The 15588-nt window shown below is 37.6% G+C and overlaps 1 protein-coding gene across 1 annotated transcript; it reads left to right on the top strand.

Moving 5' to 3' along the window:
- The first annotated feature begins 7451 nt into the window (after positions 1-7451).
- LOC148154058 (uncharacterized protein C17orf114) lies at positions 7452-15041 on the top strand. The gene is made up of 3 exons (XM_088015780.1): positions 7452-7868; positions 12464-12559; positions 14095-15041. The coding sequence occupies exons 2-3, from the start codon at positions 12475-12477 to the stop codon at positions 14265-14267; spliced, it is 258 nt and encodes an 85-aa protein (XP_087871906.1). The 5' UTR covers positions 7452-7868; positions 12464-12474; the 3' UTR covers positions 14268-15041.
- The last annotated feature ends 547 nt before the right edge of the window (positions 15042-15588 follow it).

Here is a 15588-nt window from a genome sequence, read left to right as displayed (position 1 = left end):
ATTATCCTATAATATTAAGTTTAAAAAGGCAGAATTGAGGGAAATATTGGAGAAACAAAAACAAGAGACAGGTGGACGTGTTTGGATGAACTTATCCAAAGAGTCTAAATTATGCATCACATGCTGTATTTACATGCAGCCTCACTAATAGTAGGTTAAACTTTAAAACATCACGTTATGTCCTGTTTTACACAGTAAGAGTTAAACGGTGTGATTGGTTTTCCTTTGCTGATGAGCCAATGCTGTGCAGTCCTCTTATATAATGTGGCACACAAAGCGAGAAAGGAGGAAGTGTGAAGAATCTGGAATAAAAGAACAGAGGGACAAAAGAGGCTAAAATGGGGACGGCATTTCTTTTCAGGCCTGAATGAAAAGCCGGTGAAGAAGCGACTGGTTCGAACCAGAGAAGTAAAAACAAAACATTTGGGCTGGATGACTTCAAAAAAGGGAAAATATGAACTTTAATTCACCTAATGCTCATTGAGTTCCCCCCTTTTTGTGTTTTGGATGAAATGTCACGGCTCAGTCATGCTGTCACCTGCGGCTTTACTCACATTTTGACCAAAACACTCACATCTGATGGCTCAGCAGCGTCAACCACCCAGTAATTTGTTTTCAGCCTCGTGCCGAGTGACTCAGACTTGAGCCGCAGAAGCGACCCGATGACCAAAACAAATTCATTCGGTCTCAGATTATGCAAGAGTTTGGCCAAAGTGTGACTTAGCACACGCTAAAATGGATGGTTTGCGCTTTTTTTGTAGATATTAAGATGTGGAGAAAGTGTGAGATAACTTACTGTGGACAAAGATAACCAACTTTGTTCTCCACGGATGTTGGTACCATCACCAGCCAGGCCGACGTGAGGAATAGAGCTGGAGAGTCTGTGTGTTTGCAGACGTCATCTGAACCTGAAGACAAGATACAGAAGGTTCCTTTTTAAATGCACATTTTCAGACAATACTAGATAGTTGATTTTAAGACTTGAACTGAAAGACTGATTTACTCTTACAAAGTAAGACTTTCTTTCAGCTCTTCAGTCTTTATCATTGTGTGGCTTCGTCCTGAGACCATTTTAATCATAAAGTCATGAATAACGGATCAAATTTATTACTTAAAAACTCTTCAATGTTTTAAAGTACACCAATGTTTGTAGTTACACAATGAAATTAAACAGCAGAATGATTTAAGACAAATGTACGTGTCACAGATTTATTGTGCGTCAGGCCAGTTCGCTGTTATTTTTATCTGTACTCTTGTCTGAAAAATGCATCATTATTACATCGGCCTCTTTGTTGACGTTATAAAGTTAAAGTTAGATTAAGTAGGAGAGCAGCAGGTCACAAAACAAACTATGTAGCTAACTCTACGTCACATAGTCCATTATATGTATATATAAAAGGATAATAATAGTTATAATCTGTTCACTTTTTTTTTTCTTTCTTTGGTGGTGATTTAAATCTGTAAACATATTTCTGAAAAGTCTAAAGCAGCCACAGCAGCCTTATCCTGACCGGCAGCAAAACAAAAAATAACGCTTACTGAAAATGTTATTTATAATTTGTCACTTTTTTGTCTGTCGGCCATATTGGATTTAACAAAAATAATTTATTGCATTTGCAGCTGATGGCCAGTAGTTGATAGTGTATTTTATGATGCATTAGTGTCCACTTCAGTGGTCTGTGTGCATTTATAACAATAAAAATCCACAAGAAGCACAAGAAAATGGCTTTTAGATTGCTGTCCACTGTAGTGACCACTATGCATGAAAGGGTTAAAGGAAGTTCAATGTTTCTGTGTGACCAGATCAGGTTGCAGAAGCTGAAAGCTCATCAGAAACAAACTAAACAGAAAAAGCTTCAGGCACATCCCATAACTTTATTTTATGCAAAATCATAATCGCCTAATAAATCCCAAACTATCTGGATTAAAAGCATCTGAGAAATTAAAATGAGAAATACAGACCTCCACACTCAACATTACATCTCATTTTCACCGTATTTATGCGGTCATGATTAGACACTATGATAATAATTACATAAACAGGCTGCTAACGTACGCCACGTCCCAGATATTTGACACAATGTACTGAGGGAACCAGCAGTGAGCGAGCCTCAACCAGTTGGTCCCAGCTTCATGAACAACAGCAGGCTGTGAGCGTGGGAACAAACTGAGAGGAGGAGGGAGAGAGGAGGATGTACGGCTGCAGGCAGAAAAGACCGGCCTCATCCTGATCCTCAAAATAATTCATCTGGGTGACATTTTAATTTATTTCTGATTTGAATTTAAACTCACAGGGTGGCTGCATATTAACTAAATGTTCTATTTTTTTTTTTAAATGTAAGCCTCTCTAAATGACGAGAGTCACCTGGCCAGGATGACACCGACACAGATACACACACACAGTGAAAAACATAAAGGGCGACTGATAGCGTAAGCAATAAACCTGAACAGTCAGATGTGGCGATGTGGTTGGAAAACGTCTGAGCAAAATCATCAATCAAAACATTTAAATCCAGATGTTTAAATGTTTGAAACAGGCTTAAACTCACCCAATAGAACAAGTTTGGTGCCACTTTCAAGAATGCAGAGCAAAAATATTTAAATGTTTGTTTACACTTATCTTGGTATAAGCGGGTGGCATTAAGGCATTTTGTAAGTTTATGTTATTTTTGATGTTAGAAATGGAGGTAGAATGTCAAGAATGGCTTCATAAAGTGGTTCAATCTTTACTCAAACCAAGCGGATCATTGAGTGTTGTAGTCAGGAATTAGTTTGAATGTTTTGATAAATCTTCAAGTTCTACAGTAGAGATCACTGAGATGTATTTAAGCACAATAAACAGCCATTCATATACGTTATAAATCCATATCCAAGCAAAGACATGAAAGACGCTGTAATGAGTCACAAAATGACGATAAGATCAAATATAATCAATCAGTGTATTTCTACTAGCTGCTCACTGACCATTCCTATTTCTGTGTAAACACCAACTCAATCTCTGAAGCACCAGTTTTGATTCTGACTTGAAAAACAGCGTTATTTTTGCTCTTTATCATTCAAAACTAGCTTAGAATAGCACAAAGTCTGCTGAACATTATTAAAATGCTGGAGTTGTTGAAGCATAAGGAGCAGATCTAACAATATCGTCAGCATAAAGATGGAAACTGGCGCATATTAAGACCGCTGACGTAGAAAATACAAAGAGGAGCCCCAGAACTGATCCCTGGGGAACACCTTCAGCTGCACAAACAACACTAGAGGTGACTGATTATTATTATTACTTCATAATTACATCAAATGTTTTTGTCCAAAACTGACACTATTCATGTGCATTTAGTGCATAAAAAGGTGATAATAAGGGTTATAACGATTAAATATTCAATTTACCTGAACTGTTTCATCTTGGTATGAGCTGTTTTGATTGATATTTAAACTTATGTCTTATATTCCAGCCTCTTTGTCAGCTGAGCAGGAGCCATGGAGATTTAATTAGCAGAGGGCCAATAACTCCCTCAGGTTGTGGGCCCAGAAATGTGACAATGCTAGTTTCCACTTTTAGCTCAGAGTGTCTGATATCACCAGGACGCTCGAGGCCAGTGGTTCAGGCTTTATTAGATCCTGATACCTGAACTGTCGACTCTCGTGAAGCTACATGCTGCTGCCTCACAGCAATACCTCGGCCTCCGGCAGCAGCACGTATCACCTTAGAAGGACAGGAAGGAGCCGCATGAATGCATCAAGGAAGCAAAGTTACTAGGAAATCACCTGGTCAAAATCTTGGTGACAATGTGAACGACGACGAATGAAAAGAAGAGAAAATCCTTGATTTTAGTTGGTGATTTAAGCATTTATTTGAGATTGTCTAATAATTTTAGCTTTTTATTTTTAGAGGTCATGATGAGTTTAGCTAATTTTGAATCCTGACCGGCCTGCAGTTAATCATCAGACAGCAGATTTAAAATTAGAAACAATATTCCACTGGAGCGCGCCTGTCCTTCACCCACAGCTGTAGGTCTGGAGGGTGGAGAGGTAAAACATCCATCTGGAGACGCAACGCATAATCAGTAACACACACGTTCACCACGATCTCCAAACACAACGTGTGCCTTCTCTGACATGTCCTTACATAAAACTGACATTTCTGCATATTTAGTGGGATTTTATGGAATAGACATGATTGTGATGTGAAGGAAAAGAGCACGTTGTTTTTCTTGTTAGTCAACTGGAAGGAGGATGGATCAAAGCATATCTGTGTTAGAATGTCCTAGTCAAAGCTCAGATATATGTGTTGTTCCAGCACATAAAATCCTGATTGAATGTGCTGAAGCTTTTGGATTTAACGTCATCTCAGACATCATTCGGGATTTAACGTGAAAAAGTTTCATGAAACGTAAACAATTTAGCAAGGCGCTATATCGCTGTTATCCCAAATTACAGATTTAGTTTTTTTTAATGTACTTTAAATCTGACAAATTCCTGCCTTAATACTGTTATTTTTTGACTAAATAAAAAAAACAATAATCAACTATAATCATACACAAGACAACAACAAAGCAGAATAAATGTTGAACAAATGAAAAATAATGATTTAAGAGTTTTTGTGATTTTGAGAATAAAAGCTCTTTGTTACAACACGCTCTCATCACACTGTTTTCCAAATAGGAGTCCTTGTTGTAATTACCCAATATCTATGTGAACATGTTTGGGTCGGGGTGAACAAATCTGTGAAAACGAACGTCTACACACGGATTAAAAGCTTTTTCAGGTCGCACTTTCTGCCTGCTTTCTCTCAAACCGATTCCTGTGATTTCAGACCAGCGGGATCAGACTCTGTCTCAGACATCATTCGGGTAAATTTCCACTGGACTGAACTACTAACTCGCCTGCCCTCAATATTTTTCTAATACAGGCCACTGGGCTGTCTGTGCTTGTCACAGAAAGACTCAATAGATGCAAAAAAAAACAAAAAAAAACACTTTGTCCTAATCAGCAACAGCAGAATGACATTAGGGTTCCTAATTAGAAAACTTAGTAGAGTTTTTTTTTTTGAAGAGATCAATAAGTTTCAATCAAATGTTAAGCCTTGAGCCGAGACCACTGACTGTGCTAGAGATGAGCTTCTGCTGGCGATTTCTCTTGATTTCACATATAAAAAAAAGGGGAAAAAAAGGATTTTACTGAAAAGTTTTGGTTTCCTTATATGGTACACAATAACTAAGACTGTGCTATTATTTGAATGATTCTTTTAATTTCCATTTCATCCACATGGAAATCTAATATAATGCATTCCCCACACTTCAGTTCATTGTCATTTATTGTAAAATATTGTCACATGTGAAATTATATATAAAAAACAGACAAATATATAACATGGTGGGTTATTATATTTAGGCTACATGTTGTCCTAATCTATGAGTTCATATTTTGACAGTCTTAAAGTTTAAAATACAATTTACATACTGACTGCATGTAAACTTTTGAATTTGTGGAAAAAATAAAGAAAAAAAAAATGAAAAAATGTTCTCACCAAGTTTTCTGTCATTTAGCAAATAGAAATAATTTTCATAATTCTAACTAAGCTAAAACAAGAAAGGTTTGGTCTGATTTAACTTCAGACGCTGAAAATAAAATGTGTTCTCATCTTTTTATCCGGTGTATGCAAACGTCTGGTTTCATTTTATTGATTTGTATAATCCAGGGAGTCATTTTTGCCCTCTGTTCAGCTAAATACGCTAAAACTTGCTCAAGGATACAAACATGACATTTTAAAAAAAGACAACTTAAAATTTTTTTCTGGTTATTTAGTATAATTTAGTTAAGGAAATTTAATGTAAATATTCCAGGAAAGAACTTCATTTGTTATATCTATATTTAAAACATTAGCTTTTTCTTTTTTTTTTACCTAAAGTTATTAAGAGCCACTTTGACAGGTTGCAGACCCTTTGCTGTGGCCGATAGTGACTCTACAGTATTGGTTGAAGTAGATAGGTATAGAAACAGATTTGTCTATGTAAGGTTATAACATCAGGCAAATCAAAACGGAACAACTTGGACATTTGCTGCTGATGTTCAACTCAAGTTCGAGTAAACGGTTCCTCAGAGTCTGGTGTCTCTTGATAGTTTCTATGGTCTTTTAAAGAATAACCATGACAGAAATATTCACAATGGCAGCCATGCTTTAATCAGAAGTGTCTGCTGACGCTCGTCTCCTAACACTCTGCCCTCCTCTCCGCCTCCCTGTTGCCTCTTGATGATCGATGGCAGGTTACTTAAAATCCTTCTCCTTCAACGCCTGCACTTGTTTACTGTTCAAACTCTGGTTCGCACACATTAAGGATCGCTTTTCTTTCACTAATTGGTTGTTTTTGTACCTATTTCATTTTATTTCTGCTGATATTATGACAATTATAATAACTTTAGTTGCAAATAAAAATTCATTATTGTGCAAATTAAATAAACCTCTTTTACATTTGAACTTTATGACACTTTCTGAAGACGTTTTACATTTTCTTTCGCTGCAACTTTACAAACCAATGTATCTCTTATAATTTGCTGGAATCTCACAGTCGGTTCTAGTCGACTTTAAATAGATTATGCAAAGCGGGATTGAATAATTTGCTGTCATTTCCTACCCAAAACAGACCGGCGGGAAGCAAACAAAAAAGCAGCTGAAGCACAGAACACAGACAGAGTAAAATGACCCGCATCCGTCAGCCCACATTCAGGAGCTTCAGCGAATCCACAGAAAGTTGATGCTGAGGCAGTTTGCATAATTTCACACAGCTCCTCCTGCTTGTACTCGGTAGTAACCTGCTGGGCTGTTCTGACGAGATTCAGAGAAGCAGGATCTGACTAATTTATTTCTTGAAACCGTAAAGTTCACAACGTGCTCCTACCTTTTTGTGAAACTTAAAACCAGTTTCCCCTTCAGCGACAATAAGTACCAGACTAACCTCCTGGTTCAACTTTAGTAAGTTTTGCATATTGACGAGAAATATGTTTATATAAAGTCAGAAACCTTATTCTCCTGTAATCAACAGGTTGATTGTAAATATATAATGCACAATATGTGTTATGGACACACACCATGGTTCAGACCAGTAGTTAATCGTTACAATGACAGTCATGCTGACGTTCTGTTTGTGGTTAAATAGAAAAGAAACAAAAAAAAAACTTTGCAGCACTGAAAGCGTCATCCTAAGGAGGTTGGGCTTCCACTGATTCTTATAGACATCTTCTTCATATATTTCATTATTATCAGGTTTGTGAAAAATGTTTAAATATCTACCTGATTTGCTGCCCTGCTTTATTTCAGAGCTTCCACACGTTAAAAACCTGATCAGGGTCAAGTTATTGCACTTAATTTAGACCTTTGACCTCACTAAATGATCACCAGGTTCAACTTTGATAATCAAGCTCTTCAAAACAACATGTCTGGATATTTATGAAAAAAAAAAAAACTATAGGAAAGTTCACACAGTTGTAGCTATTTATAATGCTATTTCAGATCACATGAAGGCAAAACAATGCGGAGCATGCAGGAGGAAGCATGCAGGTCGGCAGCACACGGCGAAAGCTGAATGGAGGGAAGGAGGGAGGGAGAGAAAGCAGGCGTGCCCATTCAGCATGCTCCGGGGATTACAGAAGCCTATTTAAAGTTCAGCGCCACAGACGCTTCCCCCCATGTTGAGAGGACAGGAGGCAGATCCCCGGGACGTGCAGGACGAGGCAGAGCTGCTTGGAGGGTTTTTAATTTAGAGTGTGCAGCGACAAGGAAGCAGCAGAGGAGACGGACTGAGCAGAGGCGCTTCGGCTGGAAAACCACCAAATACTTACGCTTTTTTTCCTCCACACATTAAACAGGCCAGGTAGGAAAAGCAACTTTCTTTGGATTTGAAATGAAAAAAGTAAAATAAGTACAATAGTAGTGGCGTTGATTGTTACAAAACCAATGTTGTGTTTGCTGCAATATGAAGTTATACATTGATTAGTTTCTAGGAAAAAAGGAGGTGTGTCAGTAAGACGTTCCTGGTGTTTGATCTGACAGCGAGAGCCGCTTGGGAACTCTTTCATCGAAAACTGTCTTGTCAAGCTTCATTCTTTACGCCTGAATCAGTCACTTATTATTACAGTTAACTGTCCGCAGGCAATACTGACCTTTTTCATAGATGTTCAGCCCTCCCTCCGCTGTCACACTGAGGCAGCACCTCTCTCTCTCTTAGACAAGCAAACATGAAAGCTGAAAATGCAAACACAGTGTTTATTCACGCAGATGACGAGATTACTGAAACATTGCTTGATGAACGAGAGCTCACACTCTCCCAAGTTTTACCCAGAGCAGAGAACGGCCTCTTAAAGTCCATCAAAATGGACCAGAATGATTTCATTAAAGACGACCTTAAATGTTTGAGAAGGTGATTCTTGATGCAACTTAAGACGCTTTGTTGCTGTTTTACTTGTGTTGCTTAAGTACATGGGTTACATCACTATGAGTAAGTACTTACTAAAGGAAACTGTATGCAGATTAGAAAGGAGGGACTTGGAAAGAGGAATAATTTCCTTCTTTTGACTATGTCAGAAAGGTGTGCTCCATCTAGGCATTTTTATATATTCATCAAATACTTTCTTTCACTTACAAAACAATTGACAAATCTCTTGTTCAAAATGTACTTCTTTTAAACAATGATGGAAATGATAGTTTATATGGTCTCTAGATGATATTGATGTAAATAACTAAGAAACCAGGACAGTTGGTCTGAAGCAGAAGCAAATAAAGGTTCTGCCTGAGGCCTCCAATATATAAAATATATTAAAACAGTAACATATTGGTCACTTATACCGCAGGCTATTGCTTTTATGAACAATACAGTCATAAAAGAATAGAAAAGTGTGGACCTTTTTCTCATTTTAGCTGCAGATAATTGATACCTGCAACACAACTTTTTATATCCGCAATTTCTGTTTAGTGCTTTGAATTTAATGTGAATTTAAGGACTCACTAGTTAACTGAGCATGTATTTAAGGCACAAAGCTCTTATGATTAAGCTTGGGTAATTTATAGTAAAAGTGCCGTGAAGAACAGCACTCGCTGGTCACAAGTTGAAAAAGACTCTAATTTATCAAACTTCGACTGTATCAAAACGCAGTCAGAGGAAGAACTGAAGGTATTTCTCCACATGGTTTGCTTTGGTTGCAAAAGAGTGAGAGAGAGCAACACTTCCAAGCACATAGCCAAAAGACTGAATGTATTCAGTTTTTCAGTTTCTGAGTGTCTTTCAGAAAATAAGCTAAATAATTCATGCTAACAGCAAAAAGGTTTTAAATACATACTTTGAATTAAGTTATATCTTTATTTCCTTGTAGTTGTTAAAGGGAAATCAAAATTGACTACGATCTTATCGTTAAGATATAAAAAACAACAGAGATCGAAATTTAATAGGAATATCTTTGAACAGACACACCCCTCGGTGTTCACGCAGACATTTTGAAATGGTTGGACGGCAATTGTTGCAGACAGGTTGAACTGAAAAGTGAATACCTCCACAGACGTGCATAAACATGTCATTAAAACGATGAAGACCTGTTACGATACATTGGCACAGATCATAATCGGGCCTCCGGCATCGAGCGTTGAATGAAAACGTAAAACAACATTTCAAGTCTAAGCATTAATATTCTTCATCTCCGATCCTGCACCACTGGCCTCTTTTGTGTTTTCTTCAAAACTTTTCTTTTCCCCCTTCCCCTTTGCAGCCAGTGTGTAGGTCTACGTGTTTGCCATCTGAGGTTGTTTTTCCCCTCCAACATCCCAGCTCTGCGTTTGCTGCCAGACCCTGACAGCCAATCCGGATCTGCACCCAAAAATTCCTCACCACTGACCAGGGCCTTAAAGTTCTGGGTGTTTGTGTGCAGAAAAATACAAACTCAGTATTACCCCTACTTTTTTTTTTGCTTTCTTTCATCTTTTAAAACGAGTGCTATACTTTCTGAGCCCCTTGTTTCTCGGGTAGGATGTATAAATCCAGCTAAACAAATGGACTCACTGTCCGTAAGACGTCTAACGTTACAGAGCCACACCTGTGTGAAACAGAGAGGAGGGACGAGGAAGTGAGGACGAAATGCAGCTTTTTACAGCTGAAGATTACATAAGTTTCTTATGTTTATTGGAAAAAAGTCTGTAATGTCCCAGCAGCAGCAGAGTCTGTGTACGCTGTCAAGTCTCCAATGGAACCGCCTCACTGAGTCAAGCACCAGCAAAAAAAAAAAGCACACCGCTCTCCTTCATGTTGCAATCACACTTTAGTGTTTGTCATTAGATATCCAAATCTGTCCCTCTGTGAACAATGGGGCTCAGGGGATTAACACACTCGAAGGTTTTCCCACAGAACGGCGCCACGGAGGGCATTTTATTTCAGCGAGGCCTGGGAGAGCTCGAATGAATCCTCCAGGCATCTGCATCCACCTTTATGCTTTCTAAAATGTTTTGTGACTTTAAAAAGACGTGAAGGCTTTATTTGCAATTCTCCTAGATCACGAGGTGTCTGTGGTGTGAAATGTCTTAAGAAATCGCACCTTGGCAACACAACTCTCTGAATCGCATTCCTGCTTTAAGTCGGAAAATCAACATGATTCGCCTACATTGATTGTAAACAGCAGCAACAGTTCACAAAAAAAAACCTCATGTCAAACACGCAGTTCGGATTAGTAACATATAATCGTCTACGATAGTCTAACACATTTCAAAGACAGATTGAAATTCAGATCTCAGATTGATCTGAGTTAGAAGTTAAATGGGTAAAAGTTAGCTGATTGCAGGGAGTCTTTGACTTTGCCGCAATTCCTCGTACAGAGCAGCCATGTGAAGGCAAGTTCATCCTTCAACAGGAAGAAGAGAGACACACAAACACCTTTCTGTGTCCACATGGTTGACAGCAGCAGTAGCTTCGTCGGTGGAGCAGCTAAACGGTTAAACTATGAGGCAGTGGAACAAGCAGTAGGATAAAAACTGGGACCGAGTGCATCGTCTCAGGAGAACGTCACATTGTTGGCAGCAATATGGCAACCAATGGACCCTTCCAGAGAGGCGACTCTGTTAATAAATGTGGAAAATATGAGTGCAGAAAGATTAAATCAGACAAAAACCATCAGAAACACAAACAAACCGTGTCTTTCAAGATGTTTTATGCACTTTGAGTCCTCGTTGGATTTTTGAGTTTGGAGTTGATGAGAAAACTTCAGGAAGTGTCGCTTTTGATTTTTGCAACCTGTAACCTAGAAGCGTCGCTCACACTACAAAAGGACATAATTACACAACTTCCTTAACGCCTTTGTTACCTTATGTCTCCGGTACTCAGATTGGGCTCCTTTGTTGTTAATAAGCTGAACTTTTAATATTGGTGAAATAGTAAGCAATAGCTGAAAATTAGTGTTTTGAACAGGGATGATGAGTTTGTAGGTAAGGCACTCTGCCAATGTTAAAAATAATACAGTACTCTGGGCTTTTTAGGATGCTGACTGCTCATAAATATCACATACAACCACATGAAATCATTTGGAAAAATACGTCATAGGAGCTCCTAGAAAAATAAATCTAAAAATATAGACTGGATCTGTTTGTATTTAAGTTATGGATCACTAGGACACGTTCTGTATCAAACACTTGCAGCTTTTTACCATCATCAAACAGTTAACAGTGATTTATCAGAAGAGTACTCAGAACTCTGACAATCATCCAGTCCTTGCAGACCGTAAAAAGAAACTATTATAGTCTCTCTGGTCCCTGCGCTCCATTTTTAATGACCCATTTGTTAACCTAATTAGACTCAAATTAAAAAAAGACACTTTGTGTCTCCTAGCGAAGGACCCCATCGTCTTCGGTCAGATGAATTGTTCAGATTTGGTCTGACTTGTTTTGTCTGGAAAAGAAACTATCCCGACTGAATGGTGTAAAACTAAATGCTAAAAAAAAAAAAAAAAAAGCTTGTATGAATAAAATATGCTGGTTGGGAAGAAATGTGTTTCCCTGCAGATATCTGGACCTGTTCGCCTGTAAAATATGCTGGTTGGCATCACGTCACCTCGGTGTAAATCCACGGCCGACTGTTACTGGGTAGCTGATCCGTTCCTTGAAGTGCATTAGAGCGCTGACGTCCCTTGGCCAGGATTAGGGAGCGGGAGGGACGGCGGTGGTGATGGCACAGTAAACAGCGACTGAGTGGCGGGTTGCTGGGCCACACTGCCATTCAGTGATACTGTCAGCCCACATTAAGCTGCCGTGGCTCTGAAGTGCAGCATCATAATCCCATTAAACTGTGACCAGGTGACGAGACGGGGGGAACTGCGAGCCGAGCTGCAGGCGGATAAACCTGCTTTATCGAGAGCTGGAGAGGAAATGAAAGTCACTGTTGAGTTCTGGTAAATTCATTTTATATATTTACGTTTGTTCATTCCTCTCTGCCTTCAGACGGCGCGGTCATGGGTGTGAAGATGCTGCAGTGTTTTCCTTTCTACAGACGGTGCAAAGAGCGATGCAAGAGCAGGGAGGCCCCCCCGGCAGCAGGTGGGAACACTGTTCACGTTTTGTCAGGTTAATGCAAACTTCTTTGTAAGGATTTCACATGGCTACCACAAGTTAAATAGTAGTGTTAATAAGTAGGGGCGAGGATATGGACTTTAAGTTTTATTGCAATATTTTGTGGTACTATTGTGATGACTATAAGAGTGAAGATAAGAATTATTTATTGCAACTTTTTCAGGGAATTGTGTAGATGCCATTTACTGCTAAATTGTAAATGGTATCTACACCATTTACAATTTCATACACCATTTCACCCCCATCATGAAATGGGGATGATTACCATGAGCAGGGAAACGAAAGCTAGCCAGAGTTGACCAGGAGATGAATGAGGACAATCCTATTAGAAGCAGTAAAAGACTTATAAACAAAGACATTTTTTTAGCTGAGAAAGAGCTACAGTAGAATGGGCTTACATGCCTATTAAAAACATATTAATGGATTAAAATGGGCCGGTTGAAGTTCAGACCTCAGTCAAAAAAAAAAAACGTGAAAATATTTGAAAAATGATCACTGGTGTTGTCCATTCAGTTTGACTGAGCTTCAGCTATTTCGCTAGGAACGGGCAAACGTTTCCGTCTCTAAGACAGAGGCGCTTCTACAAAGTATAAAAATGTGTGCAACGCTTTTCAAATCATTGATAGAGTCGTTTCAAAGCATTGTAGCATTTTTTTTGTCACATATGGACAATTCCAATGGAAAACAATAAAGTCAGCGGCTGTAAAATGAGCAAATGTAAACAACAAAAACAAAAATTAAAACGTATGAATACTTTTGAAAGGCAATGTCAGTGCAAGGTGCCCAAACAAAACACTATACGAGTATGAAAACAAAAATGAGAGTAAAGTTAGCTTAATTGTTTTGTATTTTACACTAAGAAAAAATTTAGAGTAAAGTTAGCTTAACTGTTTTGTGTTTTACACTAAGAAAAAAATTTAGAGTAAAGTTAGCTTAATTGTTTTGTATTTTACATTAAGAAAAAATTTAGAGTAAAGTTAGCTTAATTGTTTTGTATTTTACATTAAGAAAAAATTTAGAGTAAAGTTAGCTTAATTGTTTTGTATTTTACATTAAGAAAAAATTTAGAGTAAAGTTAGCTTAACTGTTTTGTGTTTTACACTAAGAAAAAAATTTAGAGTAAAGTTAGCTTAATTGTTTTGTATTTTACATTAAGAAAAAATTTAGAGTAAAGTTAGCTTAATTGTTTTGTATTTTACATTAAGAAAAAATTTAGAGTAAAGTTAGCTTAATTGTTTTGTATTTTACATTAAGAAAAAATTTAGAGTAAAGTTAGCTTAACTGTTTTGTGTTTTACACTAAGAAAAAAATTTAGAGTAAAGTTAGCTTAATTGTTTTGTATTTTACATTAAGAAAAAATTTAGAGTAAAGTTAGCTTAATTGTTTTGTATTTTACATTAAGAAAAAATTTAGAGTAAAGTTAGCTTAATTGTTTTGTATTTTACATTAAGAAAAAATTTAGAGTAAAGTTAGCTTAACTGTTTTGTGCTTTTCGCTCACAGTTCCCACAGAGGAGACGAAGCCTCGTCTGTCCTCCACGACGTCCTGGGGCAGCGAGGGCGAAGGGGCGGGGAGCCTCAGCCGGGGATCCCAGATCTACTTCTCCACCAAGGCCCGGCTGTCCTTCAGACACCAGCTGGACAGCAACATCAACGCCGTGGACGCCACCTACTGAGCAGAGCGGAGAACTGCAGGGGAGGCAAACGGACTGGGAGTCTTCAAGCGTGAGCTTTGCCTTTACCCTGAGGAAAACAGACTGGATGTGTCAGTTCAGCTCTAAAAAAAAAAAAAAGAAAAAGAAAAAAGGAAAAAGGAAAAAAAGAGGACTCATTATAGAAACTGATGGGACGGTCGTTTACAGCTTTCTTCACCAACAAGTGCATTACTTTTTTTTTAATTTTGCAAGTTTTCTATTCTGCTCTTTGTGTTTTGATATTTGTGATATAATAAAAATTCTTGTTTTCGCTTTGTTCATCAGATCATCACGGCTGATTTTAAATTGACCTTTTTTTTGTTGTAGAGATTTATTATGACTAACTCAATCTGAAGCACAGAACTATTAACTTGTTCCAGTATGTTTGACTTTCTAAATTCACAAGCTTGTAGTGAATTACTAAAAAGCAAAACATGATTTTTAATATCTTTTGTTACAAAGGTCAAATATCCCAGAATTCACACACGAAAACGTCACTCCAGCTGTTTTATGTAATGTTTTGAAAAGGACAAAGTAAACTGAGCCATACTGCGACTTTTCCATTTCTCTGCTGTTATTTAATTTTCACTCTTATCCAAACTCTGAAATATGAAATGTTTTAATGCTAATGTGCTTACCTACAATAACATGTTGACATATGTGGGGATGATTTCCTCACTGACAACCTAAACTAATATATTCTGAGCTGCAGTGGTCTGCTAACAAAATTTGTAATAAAACCTGTTTTTATATCAAGTGACTCTGAAGTCTTGCTTTATTTTACATTTTCAGTTAGAAATTTACAATCACTCATCACAGCAATAATATTGTTGATTTATTTTTCTTTTTTTTATTATTATTAAGTGAGGACTTAATATTAAGAAATTGACTAAAAAAGTGGTCAAAATCAATTTCTCTGTTTCTCACCTGAACAAGGAAATGGAAAAACTGAAAATAAACTCCTGGGAAAGAGCAACAAATTAAGCCACAAACAGAGTTCAAGTATCCAACCAGAACTAAGACAAAAGATTATTGATGGACACAAATGACACAAACTGATGTGTGATTTGGTGAGGAACAAATGAACACATCTTAAAAGAGTGTGTATGTATACACTTGGGCTTTTGTGGATCACTTTCGTCTTGCGTGGATTAGAGAAAAATCCAAAATAAATTTAATCTTGTCCTACCAAGTCTTGCTTTTAGAATTCCCCAGAGTTGTTTGTTGCCAAATCGTTCCGCAGTGTAAAATAGACTCAAATCTGTCATTAAATAACCCAGAATGAATATAAAATTTTCCAACC

This window comes from Poecilia mexicana, unplaced genomic scaffold, assembly GCF_051168715.1.
Source record: "Poecilia mexicana isolate PSO_F unplaced genomic scaffold, ASM5116871v1 scaffold_18, whole genome shotgun sequence".
Classification (NCBI taxonomy): domain Eukaryota; kingdom Metazoa; phylum Chordata; class Actinopteri; order Cyprinodontiformes; family Poeciliidae; genus Poecilia; species Poecilia mexicana.
This window is presented reverse-complemented; position numbering and strand designations above follow the sequence as displayed.